This window comes from Oryctolagus cuniculus, chromosome 4 (genome assembly GCF_051225735.1).
Source record: "Oryctolagus cuniculus isolate XC-2025 breed Fujian yellow rabbit chromosome 4, ASM5122573v1, whole genome shotgun sequence".
In the NCBI taxonomy this organism is placed as follows: domain Eukaryota; kingdom Metazoa; phylum Chordata; class Mammalia; order Lagomorpha; family Leporidae; genus Oryctolagus; species Oryctolagus cuniculus.
In genome coordinates, this window is record NC_142870.1 from 130832774 (window position 1) to 130854469 (window position 21696).

Here is a 21696-nt window from a genome sequence, read left to right on the forward strand (position 1 = left end):
AATGAACCAATGGAGGGAAGACCTTTCTCTCTGTCTCTCTCTCTCACTGTCTATAACTCTCTCTCTGTCTGTCTCTCTCTCACTGTCTAACACTGCCTGGCAAAAAATAAAATAAAATAAAATAAGATAAACAGAAGTATCATAAGGCTTAACCTATTATGTACTTTTATATAGTTTTACTTAAATAACAATGTAACAATTATGTTTAAATTATTTCAATGAAAGTTAGGAAGTTATAGACCAATACTACATTATGTTAGTTGAGGAAGACGGGTCATTCTTTTATGTTTGTGGAAGCCCAGGAATATTTACTCTTCGGCAAAGTATCTACTTTCCTCAGTGCCTAATAATTAAGTGACCATATAAACTTTTACTGGGAACAGTACCAATTGATAGATGTTGTATGGTCACTTTATTTTTTAAATTTTTTATAAAGATTTACTTTATTTATATAAAAGAGTTAGAGAGAGAGGTAGAGCCAGAGAGAGAGAGAGGTCTCCCATCCGCTGGTTCACTCTCCAGTTGGCCACAATGGCCAGAGCTGCGCTGATCCGAAGCCAGGAGCCAGGAGCTTCTTCTGGGTCTCCCACATGGGTCCAGGGCCCAAGGACTTGGGTCATCTTGTACTGTTTGCCCAGGCCACAGCAGAGAGCTAAATTGGAAGTGGAGCAGCTGGGCCTTGAACTGGCACCCATACGGGATGCTGGCACTGTAGGCCAGGGCTTTAACCTGCTGCACCACAGCACCAGCCCCACTTTTATAAAAATGCTCACCACAACCAGAGCTGACCAGGTTGAAGCCAGGAGCCGAGGACACCACTGAGGCCTCACACATGAGAAGCAGGGGCCCGTCATCTGTTGCCTTCCAGAATGCATTAGCAGGGAGCTGGATCGGAAGCAGAGTAGCCCCGGGCTCTAATTGGCACTCTGATACAGGATGTGGGATTTATAAGTGGTGGCTTGGCCCGCTGTATCACAATGGCCTTCCCTGGTCATCTCTATAAAAACGTAAATACTGTTCATCTCAGAGCACCTTTAATATTTCGTACCATCACAGAAACTTGGGGCATTAATAAGTCTCTCCCCTAAGCTGTGAAATGCTAACATTTTTAAAGCATACCATATATGACCAATTCTCTGGTTATATCTTTACAGAGGCAGGGAATTAGGGGTCTGAGAATAACTAATATGCTTTGTTTACGTATCAGTATTTTAATAATTGAGAGATTTTCCATAATCATTTTGCCTTGAGAATCACACATTTTGGCAAACTGGACCTAAATTGTCTATGGAAAGAATCAGCCACTATGTTAGTTGCCATGACCAATAAAGAGGGCACGAGCTCTCTGCTATCCTGTTCTCCACCTTACCTTACCGGTCTAGCCCGGCAGCAAGTGAATTTGAGCCCTTCATCTACCAAGCCAATATGTCATAGTCAGATTTTAAAATGTGAATTATTTTACATTAACTACTTTGTTAGCTAAATAATATGAACTGCTCACCATCTTCTGTAGATCCTAAATTATCTCTGCCCTCAGTTTAAGAACATAATGAAAAACTTTTTCCAACCAAAGTAGTAAAACTTTACTTACCAGCTTGGAATTGGTGACTGGCTTATTTCTTAAAGCAGGGGGTCTATAAGCTGTTGCAACTTTAGGTTCCTCACTGGGTACTTCACTTGGAACTGCTTGGTAAGTTATTGCTTTTGCTGGAAATATTCCATCCAAAAATGGCTGCCATGAAACCTGCCATAACTCTCCATTTGAGGGCACATCATATTTGTGCAGGACAGAGCCAGTATAATGCCAAATCTTATACCCATTATTAACACGTAACCTGGGAGCACACGTGGCTGTTAAAATATGCTCACCATCTGGGCACCAAGCAAAATACGTAGAATCAGAAGCCACTGGTTTAGAAATGAGCTTGTAGTTCTTAACATCCCACACTTCCATTTGTCCTCTCAGATTTCCAAATCCAGCTAGTACTAATATATGTCCTTGAGGGCTATAGTAGGCTGCATTCCGAGGACCAGTTCCAAAGTCAAACACAGGATCACATTTCAAGTTGAAAATTGTTGCTTTAGCAGGCATGAAACCATACACAGCACAAAACTCAGTAGAACTAGAATTCCAAGCTACATCATAAATGGGGCCACCTTTCGCTAGAAAAAGAATATAAAATCCCAGTTAGCAATGAAGAATTACATTAATAGTGAGAACAAGATATGAACATAGAACATACATAAACATGTCAAACGAGCTTTAAAAAAACTTCTAAAAAATTTCAGTGGATGTTTTAAATTTTTGTACATGTTATACTATAAGGAATAATATATACTCATAAATTTAAGAATTCCTACTGAATCTTAATTTCTCTTAAACATCTAGGCAATGTGAGCTGAGAAGCTAATGTGGGCTTATTGAAATAGTTTATTACTATTAACAAACAAACTTTTTGGAAAGGGTAATATATGCACTTGGTAATAAAAACAAACTCTATAAAAAGACATGCCTGGGGCTGGAGCTGTGGCATAACAGGTTAAACTGCTGACTGCAATGCCTGCATCTTATATGGGTGCCAGTTCAAGTCCTGTCTGCTCCACTTCTGATCCAGTTCCCTGCTCATGTACCCAGAAAAGCAGCAGAGGATGGCCCAGATGCTTGGGCCCATGTACCCATGTGAACCACAGAAGCTCCTGGCTCCTGGCTTCAACCTGACCCAGCCCTGGCCATTTGGGGAGTGAACTAGTCGATGGAATATCTCTCTGTCTCTGACTGCAACTGCCTCTGCCTTTCAAATAAACAAAATAAATCTTAAAACAAACAAACAGGACATGCCCCCCCACACAAGAAGATGCTCTACAAAAAGCAACCCTCTATTTCTTGCACATCCTTTCAGGATATTCTGGCTGAAATAAAGCATGCCGTAAACACACTCAACAATGACAAAGTCCTAGACTTTGTTATTTCAGTTAGCATCACATCCTGGGAGATTTTTCCTCGCTAGTGCGTTAAGATCTACTTCATTCATTTTTAGTTGCACTGCATTCTATTACAAACCTTGCTGCCTATTCACTGTGAATATACTCAAACAGATCTAAAGGAGTGAAACTGCTAGGTCAAAGGGCATATCCATGTATTTGATAATACACCATCTAAATGCCTTTCAATAAATACCAATTTATACTCATATCTACAGTTTTTATGGTTCAGGTTCCCTCCATTCTCACCTACCCTAGGTAATTTATTTTTGTCTTTGCCAATTTATTAAGTGAAAACTTACACCTTGTTTTAATTTCTATTTCTTTAAGTATAAGCTAAGCATCTTCTAACATATTTCTAAGAAATTTCATTTTTTTCCCTGTGGCTTAATTTTTTTGTCCTATGCCTATTTTTCTCTTTAGTTACTGATTTTCTATTACTTAATATACTTGATATAATAAGAAACTTCACTTTTTTTATAGTCATTCCTTACCCATTTAAAAAATGTATTTTCAAGGCTGGTGCTGTGGCGCAGCTGGTTAACACCCTGGCCTGAAGCGCAGGCAACCCATATGGGCGCCGGTTCAAGACCCAGCTGCTCCACATCCGATCCAGCTCTCTGCTGTGGCCTGGGATAGCAGTAGAAGATGGGGCAAGTCCTTGGGCCCCTGCACCCACGTAGGAGACCCTAATGAAACTCCTGGCTCCTGGCTTCAGATCAGCACAGTTCGGGCCGTTGTGGCCAACTGGGGAGTGAACCAATGGATGGAAGACCTCTCTCTCTCTCTCTCTGCCTCTCTTCTCTCTGTGTAACTCTGACTCTCAAGTAAAAAATAAATCAATCTTTTAAAAATAAATAAATAAATATGTATTTTCCCCAATTTTTTTATTTGCTTTACTCAATTTATAGACTCTTTTCTTCCCTAATGTGAAATCTATAATTCTTTTTAAATGACGTCTGTTTTTATTTTTTAATTGTATTTTTTAATTTTTAAAATATTTATTTATTTATTTGAAAGGCAGAGTTACAGAGAGGCAGAGGCAGAGAGGGAGAGAGAAAGAGAGAGAGAGGTCTTTCATCTGCTGGTTCACTCCTCAGTTGGCTGCAACAGCCAAAGCTAAGCCAATCCGAAGCCAGGAGCCATGAACTTCTTCCAGGTCTCCCACATGGGTGCAGGGGCCAAAGGACTCGGGCCATCTTCTACTGCTTTCCCAGGCCATGGCAGAGAGCTGGATGGGAAGTGGATCAGCTGGGATTTGAAACGGTGCTCATATGGGATGCTGGCACTGCAGGCAGAGGCTTTACCTGCTACGCCACAGAGCCAGCTCCAGGCTAATTTTTAAGTTGATAACTCTATATGGCCCTTGAATGATATTATAAATATCCAAATAGCCCTTGGCAGAAAAAAAGGTTCCCCACTCCTATAAAGATTAGAAAACTGATTCTTCCAGTTCTCTACAGTCTTATGTATAATTTTTTGGCAAAATTAAATTTCTTTTGGTGAAGAAGTACAGATATTAACTTTTGTTCCAAATGGCTACCAGTTCTCCCTAAAGCATATATTAAGTGATCGATATTTTCTACATTGATTGGAATGCTGACTGCATTCATTATATCGATGTCCACAGAAGCGTGGATCTATTTCTGAACTCCGTTACGTCCCACTGGTTTTTCAGTCTATCCATGAGCCAGAACCAAACTGGCATAGTTACAATTGCCTTAGATTTTAATATTTGGTGGTGTCAGAACTCTAGAATATCCCTGGCCCTACTCTTTTACAAGTTTTCAAAACATTCTTTTTTAAAAAATATTTATTTATTTATTTGAAAGTCAGAGTTACACAGAGAGAGGAGAGGCAGAGAGAGAGAGAGAGGTCTTCCATCCGCTGGTTCACTCCCCAATTGGCCACAACGGCCGGAGCTGCGCCTATCTGAAGCCAGGAGCCAGGAGCTTCTTCTGGGTCTCCCACTTGGGCACAGGGGCCCAAGGACTCAGGCCATCCTCCACCGCTATCCCAGGCCACAGCAGAGAGCTGGATCGGAAGTGGAGCAGCTGGGACTAGAACCAGCGCCCATGTGGGATGCCAGCACTTCAGGCCGGGGCGTTAACCCACTGCACCACAGAGGGGCCTCTAAAACATTCTTACACATTTATTTCCCAATATCAGCTGTAGAATCAGTTTATCCAGTTGAAAAAAAAATTAGCTGGCCTTTAAATTAAATTTTATATAAATTAGGAAAAAAATGACATGCAAATTTTTACTATGTTATAATTGGTCCCTCTAAAGAGTTTTAAAGTTTTCTCCCCACAGGCCCCAAATATTTCTTATTTCTGTTGCTGTTTATGGAAATCTTCACTCCAATTGTTTTAAAGTAACCAAGCATATTTTTACTTCATATGCGTGAGCAGAGATGAGTCTTTTTTTCCCTTCAAACTCATACGCACTTTACTCCTTTTGCTCGGTTACACTGACTTGGTATTTCAGAATGTTAAATAGTGGAAAGAGAAGTCATTCTTGTTTTATCCGTGATTTCAATAAGAATACAGCTTGTAAGAAAGGTTATCCTACTCACACAAATAGTTCAAAAATGAAAAAAATTAAAGACTTGACCGTATTTTGAAACTATTATTTTAAAGTTAATTTATCTCAACACAAGAAGTGATAACTTCTCAGATGTTATTCATAATTCTCAACAGTCCATTCACCATGGGGTTGGTGCTGTGGCATAGCAAGCTGCTGCCTGCAGTGCAGGAATCCTATATGGGCACCAGTTCGAGTCCCAGCTGTTCCACTTCCGATCCAGGTCTGTGGGAAAACAGTAGAAGATGGCCCAAGTGTTTGGGCCCCAGCACCAGCATGGGAGACCCAGAGGAAGCTCCTGGCTCCTGGCTTTGGATCAGTGCAGATCCAGCTGTTGTGGCCATCTGGGGAGTGAACCAGTGGATGGAAGACCTCTCTCACACTCTGCCTCTGCCTCTCTGAAACTCTGCCTTTCAAATAAATAAAATAAATCCTAAAAAAAAAAAAATAGTTCAGGGGCTGGCACTGTGGCTCACTTGATTAATCCTCCACCTGTGGCACTGGCATCCAATATGGGCGCCGCCGGGTTCTAGTCCCGGTTGCTCCTCTTCCAGTCCAGCTCTCTGCTGTGGCCCAGGAGGGCAGTGGAGGATGGCCCAAGTGCTTGGGCCCTGCACCCACATGGGAGACCAGGGAGAAGCACCTGGCTCCTGGCTTTGAATCAGCGTAGCTCTGGCTGTGGCGGCCATTTGTGGGGTGAACCAATGGAAGAAAGACCTTTCTCTCTGTTTTTCTCTCTCACTGTCTATCTGTCAAAGAAAAAAAAATTAGTCCATTCACTAGACAAACTTGGAGTTACAAATCACTCTCAAGAGAACTACTAAAACGGTATTACCTCACTCAGGAAGTTCCCTACTAAAGAGCTAATAAAATTCAATTAGCCCAATTGGATTCTGTCAAAGTAGGGTTAAGTTTGAGTATGATTTTAAGTACCTTAACAGGAATTTTATCTTAGTACTTGATCCAAAATTTAGATTATATCACCTTTACGGCATGTTTTTTTTTTTTTTTTTTTTTTCTTTAACTCTCCTTGTTTTTATCAAAGGAAGACTGCTGGAATACTCACGCAGTTGCACTACGGCACTTTCTCCATTTGTTGCAATGTAATGCAGCGTCTGTTCCCCATAATAGGAGGCTCCTGTCTTGTCAACGTCTGTACTAGCTATTACCAAGACAGCAGTGGCTGTAACAGTGAACACTCTAGTTAGATTTCAAACCAATTAATAAGCAAGGACATTCTTTTCTAACACACATAAGAATACAAATCTACATTAACATTTGATAAACAAAATAAGGAATGAAATATATTTACCATACCTTTTTTATTCCATAGCATTGTAACCTTATCAGCCTTAAAGAAACTTTTATTGGCTAAAGCTGCATGAGGTCCACCGAAGTTGGGGTACTGATACAATCTAACAAATGAAGGTGCACCTTTGCTTCCTGGAACATAGACGGCCACCTAACACACACAGATACAAATAATTACTTAGTATTTTGAAGCATATAAACCAAGGTGGACATATTTTCGCAATTACAAAAAACCTGGAAAAGGTTTAAGCACATAATATTCCACATAAACAGATGAACAGCAATTACCTTGTATGGCTGAGGTCCAGGTGATAGCACAAAATCATTAATTTTTTGTAAATGTAATTTATTTGCAATTATGTCTAAAAAAGAGTAAATGACATTAGATTAATGACAAAATAATAAACAAGCTAAACTCTGAATGCATTATAAAATGTTACTATAACTATACACCAACACTGTATTCTTACATAGTAGTCAGAGTCAGTAGTAGGAAGAAGCCTACAGTACAGGCAAGACAGATCTAGGTTTGAATTCCTACTCAGTTACTTAATAGCAAGCTTGGGGAGGTAATGGAATTGTATTACCTAACTCCAGGTGATTGACTTTGAGAGCACTGTGCCCTGCACATGATAGGTATTCAATAGATGTCAGTGTTCTACTCTTCAACCTCTGAAATAAAGTAGTGTTAGAGCTCATTACACGGGAAAGCCTGGCATTGGCCTGCTCCTGTAGAATCTGAATATTTTAACTCAGTAACTAATGTGATAAACTCATACACAATAATAACCATCACAATAATAGTAATGGTTGATAGCTGAGTGTTTAAGCTAGGCAGCCAGAACCCATGCTATTAACAATACTGCTACCTTTGTTAATGGAATCAAGAATTATTACTTTTTCTTTGTTCAATTTTAGAGATCAATGGCTGTCTAACAGTAGCACAGCAGAATGCCAAACTAGTCACTCCTCTTCCTTTGGCGTGTTCACTTTTAATGTGTTTTGGCCCCGCCTTGTACTGAATGTCAAGTTTCCTTCTCCAAAATTGTGCTTAAAAACCCCACTACCTCCAGCCCCTTTGGGTTTTTCCTCTCCTGGAACCCTCCTCTATACCGCTCTGGCTGGAGGTCTTTGACTCAAATAAATGTTGTATTAAATCATAAAAAAATAAAGAAAGAAAAAGAAAAACTAAACAATGGGATGGGAGAAAATGAAGACTGTGTCTGTACTGAATAGATGCTGCTCAAAATCAGCCTTGTGTATCACTTTCAGCATATGTGATCAGCGTTCCCAATCCCTACTCTAGTGTGACATACTCAAGTGCACAATCACTAATGGTATATTCTAAACACAAAAAGAACTGGGGCCAGTGTTGTGACACAGTGGTTAGCCTGCTGCCTGTGACACTAGTATCCCATATGTGTTCGAGTCCTGCCTGCTTGGCTTCCAATCTAGCTTTCTGCTAATGCCCCTAGGAAAGCTGAGGAAGATGGCCCGTGTCTGGGCCCCTGGCTTTGCTCTAGCCCAGCCTGAGCCATTGCAGCCAACTGGGGAGTGAACCAGTGGAGGAAGATCTCTCTCTCTCCCTCCTTCTCTGTAAACTCTGCTTTTCAACTAAGTACAAAAAGAACTGCAAATTTTAGAAGCTCACACTGTGGCACAGCAGGTTAAGCTGTCTCTGGCAACACTAACATCCCATAGGACAGTGTCAGTTCAAGCCCTGGCTACTCTGCTTCCAATCCAGCTTCCTGTTAATGTGCCTGGGAAGGCAACCGATGATGACCCAAGTACTTGGATAGCTGCCTCCCATGTGGGAGACATGAATGGATCTGTTGTGGGCATTTGGGGAGTGAACCAATGATGGAAAATCTCACACACTCTCTCTGACACTCTGCCTTTCAAACAAACAAACAAACAAATCCTTAGAATTGCAAATTTTTTCTTTATATTATTTTCAGTAGTCATTGGTGTTCCTATTGGTATTGCTAACCTACAAATATTATATGATAATGTGGAAAAAAGCAAATGAACACTTATGTGAACCTGATATTCAAAACTATCACCTCTGATAATCTAGAGAAATGGGATTCTTGGCACTGGTAAAAAGCAATACAGGTAAGACAGGTTAAGTAAGAAATGTTCTAGTCGTTAACTTAAACAGAATTATCAGTATGAACTCAGGATTATTACAGCTTTAAAAACAAAAACAAAGGGCACAGAAAAAATGATCTACATTGCAGTGAGAACTCCTAGAACCCAGATTATGGTCTCTAAATGCCATTTTCCATTATTGGAAGATTCTAGGTACACAGTAGGAAATATTCAAGATAATCTTAGAATAGCTTATCTTCCCATATCATTAACAAAGTCATTAAAGACAAACTGATCAAGGAAGAAACAGTTTGAGCATCAATAACAGTGACAACCAGAGGCCGATGCAGTAGTGTAGCTGGTAAAGCTGCCACCTGCAGTGCTGGCATCCCATATGGGCGTTGGTTCTGGCCCTGGCTGCTCCAGTTCTGATCCAGCTCTCTCCTAAGGCCTGAGAAAGCAGTGGAAGATGGCCCCGACGCTGGGCCCCTGCACCTGCGTTGGAGACCCAGAAGCTCCTGGCTCCTGGCTTCGGATTGGCACAGTTCCGGCCATTGTGGCCATCTGGGAGTGAACTAGTGGATGGAAGACCTCTCTCTCTCTTTCTATCTCTCTCTATCTCTGCCTCTGCCTCACTGTAACTCTGCCTTTCAAATAAGAAGTAACAACTATAGGGGCTGGCGCTATGGTGCAGTGGGTTAAAGCTCCAGCATGCAGTGCTTGCATCCCATATGGGCGCTGGTTTAAGTCCTAGCTGCTCCGCTTCCGATCCCACTCCCTGTTAAAGTGCCTGGGAAAGCAGTGGAAGATGGACTGAGTCCTTGGGCCCCTGCACCCACAGAAGAAGCTCCTGGCTCCTGGCTTCAGACTGGCTCAGCTCTGGCTGTTGCGGCCACTTGAGGAGTGAATCAGCAGATGGAAGACCTCTCTCTCTGTCTCTACCTCTCTCTGTAACTCTTTCAAATAAATAAAATAAATCTTAAAAAGAAATAACAACTATAGTGGATTAGAACACGTATTTTTAAATTTCATAGTTCACAAAAAGATGGGGGGAAAACGAACTGGTTACAATGGCAATTGCTAGAGAAAGAATACATCAAACTGATTAAGGGAAAGAATGTTCATCTTACCATCCCATCCCTGCTTCCGCCCCTATTAATTAACTTATTTGAAAGGCCAAGTGACTGAGAAGGCAGAGATTTCCATTTGCTGATTTACTCCCCAACTGGAGCTGGGCCAGTCTGAAGCCAGGAACCAAGAATTCCATCTAGGTCTCCTTCAGGGGTTCAAGTACTTGAATCATCATTTGCTGCTTCTCAGACAAACTGGAAGAAGCCGGACTGGAAGCAGCATGGCAGAGACTCAAACTGGTACTCTGATTTGGGATACAGGCATCCCAAGCAAAGGCTCAGCCTGTTGTGCCACAAGGCCTACCACTCATCCTGCCTTTTCCAAATAAACGTAGCACTAGTAGTAGATGAATTTTTCTTTACAACAGTACAGCTAATAAATCAGAAGAGGAGGAAATTAGAATATCAATAAATTGCAAACACTGATGAAATAAAGCTTATAGGCACTGAATATTAATGTAAAAATTGAAATTATAGGAAAATACACAGGACAAAAAACTTTGTTTCTTACATAAATTACAAGTGGGAAAAAAGAGATGGATAGATTAAAAGAAACTTTAATTAACTGCAATATGTGGCACTCTGGTTGGATATTTGGATCCTGAGTTTTACAGAAATTATAATATTTCTAATTCTTAAATATTTAATGGTCTGTGATGATGGTATTGTAGCTAAGTTTAAAAAATTAATGGTCCCGGGGCCGGCATTGTGGTGTAGTGGATAAAGCTACTGCCTGCAGTGCCAGCATCCCATATGGGTGCCAGTTTGAGTCCCAGCTGCTCTACTTCTGATCCAGCACCCTGCTAATGTGCTGGGAAAGCAGCTGAAGATGGCCAAAATCCTTGGGTCCTGCACCCACATGGGAAATGCAAGAACCTCCAGGCTCCTGGCTTTGGATCAGTCCAGCTCTGGCTGCTGCAGCCATTTGGGGAGTGAACCAGTTGCTGGAAGACCTCTCTCTCTTCCTCTGCCTTTCAAATAAATAAATAAATCTTAAAAAAAAATTAACAGTCCTAATCTTCAAAGACATTTACTAAAATATTTACCAATAAAATCACATGATGTGTGGGATTTGCTTTAGCTTAGAGAGTAGTTGGATAGATGTATAGCTCAGACAGAACTGATCATGAGTTGATTACTGGGCCTAGGTGTCTACTTTTCTATATAATAAAACATTTAAAAAATTGTGTCACAGATTTTTTTGACAGCAAAGTCAGAGAGAGGTATTCACCTGTCCTAATTTACTAGCAACTAGCAGAGACAATAAGAAGTTATTATAAAAGAAAACATTTTGTTAGAGAATTTCACTGGCTTACAGAGTTGAGCAAATGAATATAACAGCAAAATTATTGACTACTTAGGAGAACACTATGACACCATAAAAGGTAATGAAAACTGAAGGTATGTATACATTTACAATAAATAATACAATTATTTCATAAAGCTTTTCATACTGAAATTGTTGTTTTCAAAGAAGTGAACTTCATTGTTCACATTTCGGGCACTAATACTTTCATCTTCTGACCAGGACGGACACCTACATCAAAAAGAAAAAAGCATAAAAAAATTAGAAAGTGACATCACATTAACATGCTAAAGTCTGAGGCTGCTTCCTATCTAATGACAAATACTTAGGCAGTAAATATAAATATCAAGTCAGTTACTGAAGTTTTAGCCAGTGTATGTAATAGAAAATCACTATTCTTTTCATTTAAACACTAAACAAAAGAAACACCCAGCTTTTACTCTATTACATTCTATATACAAAATTTTTATAAGATACAGATTTTGATCTGCAAAGTTATTTTAAAAATCAATACCAGACAAACAAGTATTATACCACAATGATATTTAAATTAGTGTGTAAATAACTGGTACTTTAAAGTACTTTTATTTACCAATTTTGCATTTTTTTCTGGATGAAAGACTTCAAACATGTCCCAGTTTTCAAGTCATAAAGTTGAAGGTTGGGTGTCCCAGCTGTGCCATCTTTAGAAGCTGTAACGAAAATAAAGTTTTGCAATGATTACCTCCTAAATCATGTAAAAACATTACACTTTTACAAAGAAATTTTAACAATATTATGAAGAACAAGTAAAAGAACTGGCTTTATATCAACTTTCCTCTCCTATCTTAATTATGGAATTAACCGCCCATTCTCAAGTCATGACAATACGACCAAAAGTCCAGCATCTTTGAAATGACTACTGATTTTAAAAACACTTGAGAGATTTCTTTTTTATTAAGGTTGACATGGATTACTGTTAAATGGATTAAATCATGAAAGACTGTGTCAGTATCACCAAAATAAGAAAAAATATTTATGTAAAATCACTTATAATTCTCAACTTATTCTCAATTTCCATTTTATTTGCTTGGAAACAGAGGATTAAAGAGTCCAAGCCTCCTAAAAAACAAAACCAATAAAGTTTATAACACATTTTTATTCAATTATATTGACATTATTAGACTATGTTCTTAAAACAAGTCCCTATACCAGTTTCCAATATTTTATTACCAATCTATGAAGCATAGCTATATAAAATGTTCATATAACATATATACTCACTAGATAGATTTAAATGTATTAGAAAATGGTATATCATTTCTTCCCATTCTTTGTCATACCTATATATCTCTTAGATGCTATGTCTACTGCACTTCCATTCACTTATGATTAATTAAAATATCTTGATTCCGAAAATCATTATTGGGGCTGGCATTGTAGAATAACAGGTTAAGTTGCTGCTTGTGGTGCCAGCATCCCAAATAGGTGCTGGTTTGATTCTCAGCTGTTCTACTTCTGATGCAGCTCCCTATAATGTACTAGAGAAAGCAATGGAAGACTGCCCAAGTCCTTGGACCCCTGCACTCACATGGGAGACCCAGATGAAGCTCCTGGCTCCTGGCTTCAGCCTAGCCCAACCCTGGCCATTGCAGCCATTTGGGGAGCGACCCAGTGGATGGAAGATCTCTATCTCTCTGGCTCTCTGTAACTCTGACTTTGAAAAATAAATAATTTTTTAAAGTCATCATTAATTTTAGTCTTTAAGAGACCTTCTCCATCATACAGCTATTTACTTTCTAAATTTTCTGTTGTGTTTGTCTTTTCCTCTATTTCATAATTTGATTAATTTATCATATACAGTAGTCCCCTCTTATCTGTAGTTTCATTTTTTGTGGTTGCAATTATCTGTGGCTAACTGCAGTCTAAAGATATTAAGTGGAAGATTCCTGAAATAAGCAGTTCATACATTTCAAATTATTCACTGTTCTGAGTAACAGGATGAAATCTTGTACCAGCCCCTTCTGTTCTGGCCCAGTATGTAATTCATTCTTCTGTGTAGTGTACACACCCATATATGCTACCTACCTATTGGTCACTTAGTAGCTATCTTGAATATCAAATCTACTGTTGTAGTTCCACAGTGCTTGTAGTCAAGTAATTTATTTTATTTAATAATGGTCCCAAAGTGCCAGAGTTGTGATACTAGCAATTCAGATTTGCCATAAGGTACTTCTTTAAGTGAAAAGGGGAAAGTTCTCAACTTAATAAGGCAAGAAAAAAATCACATGCTGAGAATGTTAAGATCTACAGTAAGATCAAAACTTCTACCCCTGAAACTGTGAAGAAGGAGAAGGAAATTAATGAGATTGGCATCGTGGTGAAACAGACTAAGTTGCAGCTTATAATACCAGCATTTCACATTGGAGTACAGGTCCAGGTTGGTTGTTCTACTTCCAGTCCAGCTCCCAGCTAATGTGCTTAAAAAAGCAGTGGAAGATGGTCCAAGTACTTGGGACCCCTATCACATATGGGAGACCTGGATGGAATTTCAGGCTCCTGACTTTGGCCTGACCCAAATCCTGGCCATTGTGGCTATTTGGGAAGTGAACCAGCAGATAGAATATTTCTTTCTCTTTGTCTCTCTGTGTTTCAAATAAATAAATAAAAAAAAGAAAGAAATTCATGCTTGTTTTGCTATTGTACTTCAAAGTGCAAAAGTTATAGCCACAGCACATGAAGAGTACTTAGTTAAGATGGAAAAGACATTATATAGTCTGGTACTGTCTACAGCTTCAAGAATGTACCGAGGGTCTGGAACATATCCATTGTGGATAAAGGACTACTGTACTTTAAAATTACTTTCAGTGTGTTGTATTTGGAGAACACAATGTTCATTGTTGATAATAAATTTTCAAACACTATTTAGTACCATAAAAACTAATTACATTTTCTTTAAAATTTTATTTATTTGAGAGACAGAGTTATTACAGAGAGGAGAGACAGAAGGGTCTTCCATCCACTGGGTCACTCCCCAAATGCCGCAACAGCAGAAGCTGTGCTGATCCAAAGCCAGAAGCCAGAGCTTCTTCTGAGTCTCCCACGTGGATGGCTCAAGCACTGAGGCCATCTTCTACCGTTTTCCTAGGTCATAGGAGAGAGCTGGATCGGAAGAGAAACAGCTGGGACATGAACTGGCGCCCATATGTGATGCTGGTACTGCAGGCAGCTTCACCTACTATGCCACAGTGCCAGCCCCTAATTATATTTTCTTAAGGCTTTAAACCTCTTCTTTTTTCAATAAATTTAATTGTTCCTATCAGAATATTTTTAAAATGGGAAAATACTTACTAGTGTAAGGCTGCCACGTTGCCAGAACAGTGTTTTTTGGCGAGAATTCAAGGCAAACTGTCTTTGGGAGGTCGAAGGAGTGCAGCTGTCCCTTGTTAGTGACACTGATAATATTTACTCTGGTTTCAAAAGAAATTACTTTAGCAATGATATATTGTTTTATAATAGCCAGCACTAACCAAAACATTGATACTTTTTTTCAAATACACATCACTCTAAAGTATTCCATTTTCATAAAAGTCAACTTTCAGCTAGTTCCAGAAAATACTCTAACAACAACAAAAAGAGTACGTTTTGCCAAAAGGCCTTAAAAAGGCTAATGCTGGGAAATAATATAGAATTAGTAGAGCAGATACAAAGATATTTGATCTTCAGCTGCAAAGGAAACAAGGCCTTTAAGTGGACACAAAGCTAAGCTACAGAGAAGCTGAGGTAGATAAAACCAAAGGGAAGGCAGAGGTGCTAGACAGACAGGCAAAAGTACACTTTTGTGATTTGAATAAATGGAAATTGCAGCAGCTAGGGAAATCAGTAAGGAGACTTCTGTTGTCTGTTCAAATCTGAAAAGTACTATTCAAAAGACATGGCTATAAGAATGATTACAATTCAATAATGACAAAAATGACAATAACTGTACAACAAAAGCAGGTTCACTTTTTAAAATGCTTCCTAAGTACCATATGGTAGCCTAATCACTTTATGTACACGTATTCATTTAATCATTATCAGTCTTACAAGTATCATCGTCTCTACTTTTTTTTTACAGATGGTTAAATTTAGGCTTAGAAAACTCAAATGATTTGATAACTGGCCCAAGGTCACACTATCGATACTACAAGATCCAATCTGTGAACTCACTGTGGTGTGACTGGCTTTGACATACTGTACTACACCCTTTGGTAAAGAAAATGATACCCCACTTACTCCAGGAATTGCTGGAGTTGTACCCAGGCTTGAGGAGGAGATAGGTGTTAAAATAAGTAGTATCTGGGCCGGCGCCGTGGCTCAATAGGCTAATCCTCCACCTTGCGGCGCCGGCACACCGGGTTCTAGTCCCGGTTGGGGCGCCGGATTCTGTCCCGGTTGCCCCTCTTCCAGGCCAGCTCTCTGCTATGGCCAGGGAGTGCAGTGGAGGATGGCCCAGGTGCTTGGGCCCTGCACCCCATGGGAGACCAGGAAAAAGCACCTGGATCCTGGCTCCTGCCATCAGATCAGCGCGGTGCGCCGGCTGCAGCGGCGGCCATTGGAGGGTGAACCAACGGCAAAGGAAGACCTTTCTCTCTGTGTCTCTCTCACTGTCCACTCTGCCTGTCAAAAAAAAAAAAAAAAAAAAAATAAGTAGTATCTGAGGCCAGCGCCATGGCTCACTTGGTTAATCCTCCGCCTGTGGCGCCAGCATCCCATATGGGCGCCGGGTTCTAGTCCCGGTTGCTCCTCTTCCAGTCCAGCTCTCTGCTATGGCCCAGGAGGGCAGTGGAGGATGGCCCAAGTGCTTAGGCCCTTGCACCCACGTGAGAGACCAGCTCCTGGCTTTGGATCAGTGCAGTGCCGGCCATGGCGACCATTTGGGGAGTGAACTAGTGAAAGGAAGACCTTTCTCTCTGTCTCTCTCTCTCTCACTGTCTATAACTCTACTGTCAAAATCTTTCATAAAAAAATTATGAAAAAAAATAGCAACTGGCCAGAATAAAAGATTATCATAGATTTCTTTTAAACGCAGACCCATGATTCTTTACAACTTACTGTAATTTACATATTTAGAGTTACATGGGACTTTCTTGCTTTTTGTTATTGCTAATCTTTAATATTCTTAGTTTAATGAATCATGTTTACTTAATTTAAAAACCTTTAAGGAAAAATGGTTATAGTCCCTGACTTAATCACAAAATGAACAGACTACAATCTGACTCTCTTGTTCTGAGACAGTAGCATTGTGGCCACAGGACTTTCAGGAAATAAATGCTAGAATCTGCTATAGAAATTATTTATTAAAATTACGGATATGTTAAAAAGATTCAGGAATGGGCATCTGGCCTAGCAGTAAAGATGCTGGTTAGGATATTTGACATCCCACACTGGATGCCTGTTTGATTCCTGGCTCTGGCTCCTGACTCTAACTTCCTGCTAACGCAAACTCTGGGAAGCAGCAATGCAGATGATAACTCTAGTTGGATTTCTGCCACCCACACAGGAGTCCTGGATCAAATTTCTTTTTTTCTTTTCAATATTTATTTATTTATTTGTTTGACAGGTAAAGTTATAGACAGTGAGAGAGAGAGACAGAGAGAAAGGTTTTCCTTCCATTGGTTCACTCCCCAAATGGCTGCCATGGCCGGAGCTACGCTGATCCAAAGCCACGAGCCAGGTGCTTCCTCCTGGTCTCCTGTGTGGGTGCAGGGCCCAAGCACTTGGGCCATCCTCCACTGCCCTCCTGGGCCACAGCAGAGAGCTGGATTGGAAGAGGAGCAACCGGGACTAGAACCCAGCGCCCATATGGGATGCTGGCGCCGCAGGCGGAGCATTAACCAAGTGAGCCACAGCGCCGGCCCCTCCTGGATTAAATTTCTACCTCCACTGTTTTTTGGTATTTGAGGAATAAAATGGTGGATGGGGGCTCTAGTGCATATAGTAGTGTGCTCCCTTTCTCAAATAACTAAATTATTTTTTTAAAAGATTCTAAGTTGAACCTAACAGAAGACTAAGTGGTATATGAAGAAGTATACAAAATCATTAATAATAATTACCACTTGTTCAACAATCTCTAAACTATTAGAAAAGGGACACCTCAAAAAAAAAGATGGTAATAAATCAAGTAGTAAATTTCTATTGTTTCATTACTCAAAAATTTTAAAATAGGGATTAAAAATTTAAGTACTCATAATAGATTACACCAAAATGAGAAAACCTGAGAATATATCCTATCGTTGAGGCTGACATTAACCCTATCAGTTAACATTGCGGCTAAGACTCAATATGATTACATTATTGATCATTTGAGAATAGCAGCTTAATAGTTGGAGTTAATAACATTAAAAAAGTAAAGATGTTAATCCTTACATTAATCTTTATCATTATAAAAGCTAATTCTTACAGTCATTAAAGATGAATCAAGTAATTCAATGCATTCTTTTTAGTAGTTAATTTTTTATTTAATATTTATTAATTTATCTGAAAGACAGTTACAGAGAGAGGGAAAGACTGAGAGAGAATCTTCCATCCACTTGTTCACTCCACAAATGACCACAATGGCTAGGGCTGGGCCAGGCCAAAGCCAGGACGCAGGAGCTTCATCTAGGCACATGGGTGCAGGGGCCCAAATACTTTAGTCACCTTTTGCAGCTTTCCCAGGTGCATTAACAGGGAGCTGGATTGGAAGTGGAGCAGCCCCATATGGGATGCCAGTGTCTCAGGAGGCAGCTTAACCTACTATGCTGCAGTGCTGGCCCCTTTGTATTTAATGTTTAAAAATCATGAGTTTAATCCAATCTTAGCTGAAGTTGAAAGATTTCAGAGTACATTTCCACGGTAAAGACCAGTTTTTTTAAAAACGATTTATTTATTTATTTGAAAGGCAGCGTTAGAGAGAGGCAGAGAGATCCTCCAGTTCATTCCTCAAATGGCCTCAACGGCCAGTGCTGGGCCAATCTGAAGCCTAGAGCCATTGGTCTCCAATGTGGGTGGAGGTGCCCAAGCACTTGAGCGATCTTCTACTGCTTTCCCAGGCCACAGCAGAGAGCTGGATGGGAAGTAGAGCAGCCAGGTCTCGAACAGACACCCATATGGGAAGGTAGCACTGTAGGTGGTGGCTTTACCTGCCATTCCACATCACCAGCCCCTGTAAGGACCAACTTTAAAACGTGCTTTTCAAACTAATTCGTGCATTTTTTTCTCTTTGAAAGAACCCAACAGTATTGCATATGGTAAAAAATAACAACTTTAAATCAAGTAACAAATATTTGGGCATTTTTCTGGTCTGTGAAATGAAATGTTGTAGTGACTCCTGGGAAATTGAAAAGGACTGGCTTTCTTAAAATATTAGCATTTAATCAAAATAATTATTTTTCTGTTAAGACCAATTTTATAATCTGGTTATTTTATGTTACATGGATTCCACTAAACATTCTTTTGAGTAACTTATACTTTTCTGTACGATAAGACTAATAGTAATGCTAAAAATGCTAAAAGTAATAGTAACAGCAGACAGTTGTCACTAATCTAACAGCAAAGATTAAAATACCTAAATAAGCAAAAAGAATTGTTAATGCAGAATTTAAGTCACCCTAACCAAGAACCCCTCAACATCAGCATTAAATTAAATTAGCCCTGTTTCTCAAGTGTTAATTTTTAGTTATAAGTAACTAGAAAAGAAAGGCATGGCACATATACAGAAAGGACTTTGAATATTTTCATATTTTTCTTGACAAGCTTTACATTGGAGATAATATCTCACTACATCATGACATTAAAAGATGTACTTTATTGATGATATCCAAATACATGTTATTCAAATAATGCTAGTTATTTGTATAATCATGAGACTCATAAAATATAATGGTACATAAAGGAACACTAACTTTTCTCCATTGCACCAGGCAAACAAGGTCCCATCCTTACTAAAAGTGTAGACTTTGCAATTCTTTCCAGATTCCCTGAAAATGACAAAAAAAAGTTTAAATTAATATGCATTAATAATTTTCAAACATTTTAATTACAAAGTCTAAAATCTCATAGTTTAGTGACTAAGAACTTATACAAATTTTAGGAAATAACTCAAGATGCCTTAGTCTGCCAAAATACTTTATCTCTGTTTTTTAAAAGATTTATTTTGTTTATTTGAAAGAGAGAGAGGTCTTCCATCTGCTGGTTTACTCCCTAAATGGCTGCAACAGCCGGAACTGAGCCGATCCGAAGCCAGGGATTTCTTCCAGGTCTCCCACATGGGTGCAGGGACCCAAATACTTGGGCCAACCTCCACTGCTTTCCCAGGCACATTAGCAGGGAGCTAGACTGAAAGAGGAGCAGCAGGGACTCAAACCAGCGCTCATATGGGATGCCGGAGTTGCAGGCCGGGGCTTTAACCCACTTGCACCATAGCACCAGCCCCTATTTTATCTCTTAAAATATAATGCCAACAACTACTGTAAAGTAGACTGGAAATGTGATATTACAGCAACAGTTCAATCTCAAGAAACAGAGCCTTTGGAGTAACTAGTTTGTGTGGAGGACCAAAGCTGGAACTGCCTGTGAAAGTTATCAGCTGTCAGCCTTGATCTTTACAAGGCTGAGTGACCTCACCAAGCAGACTTTGTGCAGGATACCCAGACCACTTGCGTAACAAAACAAAGATGGTCAGAGTATCATTAAATGACCAAAAAATGTTCTTGGATTTGAAGGAGAAAGACCTTCCATCAATCTCTCACATGAAGAGACAAAAAAAAAAAATTTAACAGCAATAAGATCTTCGCATTAAATAAATGCTGATACGAGATTCTGTACAAAAACAGATCTGTGAAAATCAGGCTACTTGGCAATATTCTGTAAGTAACTGAAACTAAGTACTGTATCTCTCGACTGAAGATGGGCACTACTGAATGTATTTCCCAGTGATAACAAAGATCTAAACAGAAATGTGTATGTGTGTACATGCACACAGCCACAAGGTAGTCTCAGTATTAACTGAGAACTTTATGACTAATGAATGATTTGAATTGCTAAATAATAGCAAAGCACTGAGAACTGACTAATACATCCTTTTTAAACTGAACACCACCTCAGCATTAATTTATCTGATGACATTTGTGCTTCTGCGATCTTGGAACATTAACTTATACTGTTTGCAGTTAATTAAACATTTTATAAAATCGCTCCTCCTCAGGTAAACAGCTATGACCAAGATGTCTCTCGTCCTATATTTATGCAATTCACTTCCAAAATTAAGGCAGAATTTTACAACTATGCTTACTAAATTTCTCCCAGATTTTGACCTATTATTCTAGCCTACTGACATCTACTTAAACTAATTTTTCTCTTTAAGTCTTTCCTTACAGATTTATGTAATGTATAAATTATAAAACATTTCTATCATCTAAATTATCTACAAGAATGATGAATGAGTTCAGAACATCTTGTAGTTCACCAACAATCCTTCCCTTAAACTAAAACCAACTTATTAATCAGTTAACTTCACTGTTCTTTACCAACAACAAGTTCGTCATCATCACCCCGAGCTAAGACTTCCTTATTTCTCACTTGGCTAAAATCATGTTTACAGTTCTATTTACTCTACTGTGTCTGGAAATTCTATGCAGAAAGGAAATAAGATAAATTTGAGTTTGTTCTTAGCGAGCTCATTTTTGGGCCCAATAATCACACCCTTATCTCAATGATTATAAACTGTCCCCTTAATTCATTCTAGAACAATGTCTAGAATTGATGTCAAGCTCACTAGACTACAGAATTCAGAAGTCAATTCTTTCCTTAATCTTGTCAGTTGGGAGACTTTGCTTATTTCCCTTGGGCATAATTTTTTAAATGAAAAATTTCAGATATATACAAAAATACAGAAAAAGTATGATAATCTACCTAGGCACATAACACCAAACTTAAATATTAAAATTTTTTTTCTCTACCCCTTTTACTTTAAAGCAAAATTCAGATGTCATATGACTTTACTCAATGTTTCAGTATGCATCTCTAATTGAAGATATTCTAAAAAAAGTTATCATCATTCACTTCATCTCATAAAATTAACTCTATTGCCATATAATACCCAGTACTTGGACTGAGTAGCCATTTTTAAATCTTTTTTTATTTTTTTAAAGATTTATTTATTTGAAAGGCAGAGTTATAGAGAGAAGGAGAGACAGACAGAGAAATCTTCCACCTGCTGGTTCATTCCCCAAATGGCTGTAATGACCAGGGCTGTGCCAAGGCAAAGCTGGGAGCCTGGTACTCCAACTGGGT

General features: G+C 39.2%; 1 protein-coding gene across 3 annotated transcripts in view; it reads right to left on the bottom strand.

Moving 5' to 3' along the window:
- The window catches only part of EIF2A (eukaryotic translation initiation factor 2A), a 49106-nt gene that overhangs the window by 11987 nt on the left and 15423 nt on the right, over nt 1–21696 (bottom strand). For 2 of the 3 annotated variants that reach the window (XM_017346840.4, XM_070072663.2), the window contains 7 exons: nt 19308–19382; nt 11996–12095; nt 11552–11634; nt 7165–7238; nt 6883–7027; nt 6632–6748; nt 1592–2163 (listed from right to left, as the gene is read on the bottom strand). In XM_017346840.4, the coding sequence (XP_017202329.1) occupies nt 1592–2163; nt 6632–6748; nt 6883–7027; nt 7165–7238; nt 11552–11634; nt 11996–12095; nt 19308–19382 (1166 nt within the window). Of the gene's footprint in view, nt 1–1591; nt 2164–6631; nt 6749–6882; nt 7028–7164; nt 7239–11551; nt 11635–11995; nt 12096–14733; nt 14853–19307; nt 19383–21696 lie in introns of all 3 variants that reach the window. The other variant, XM_002716262.6, reaches the window with a different exon arrangement.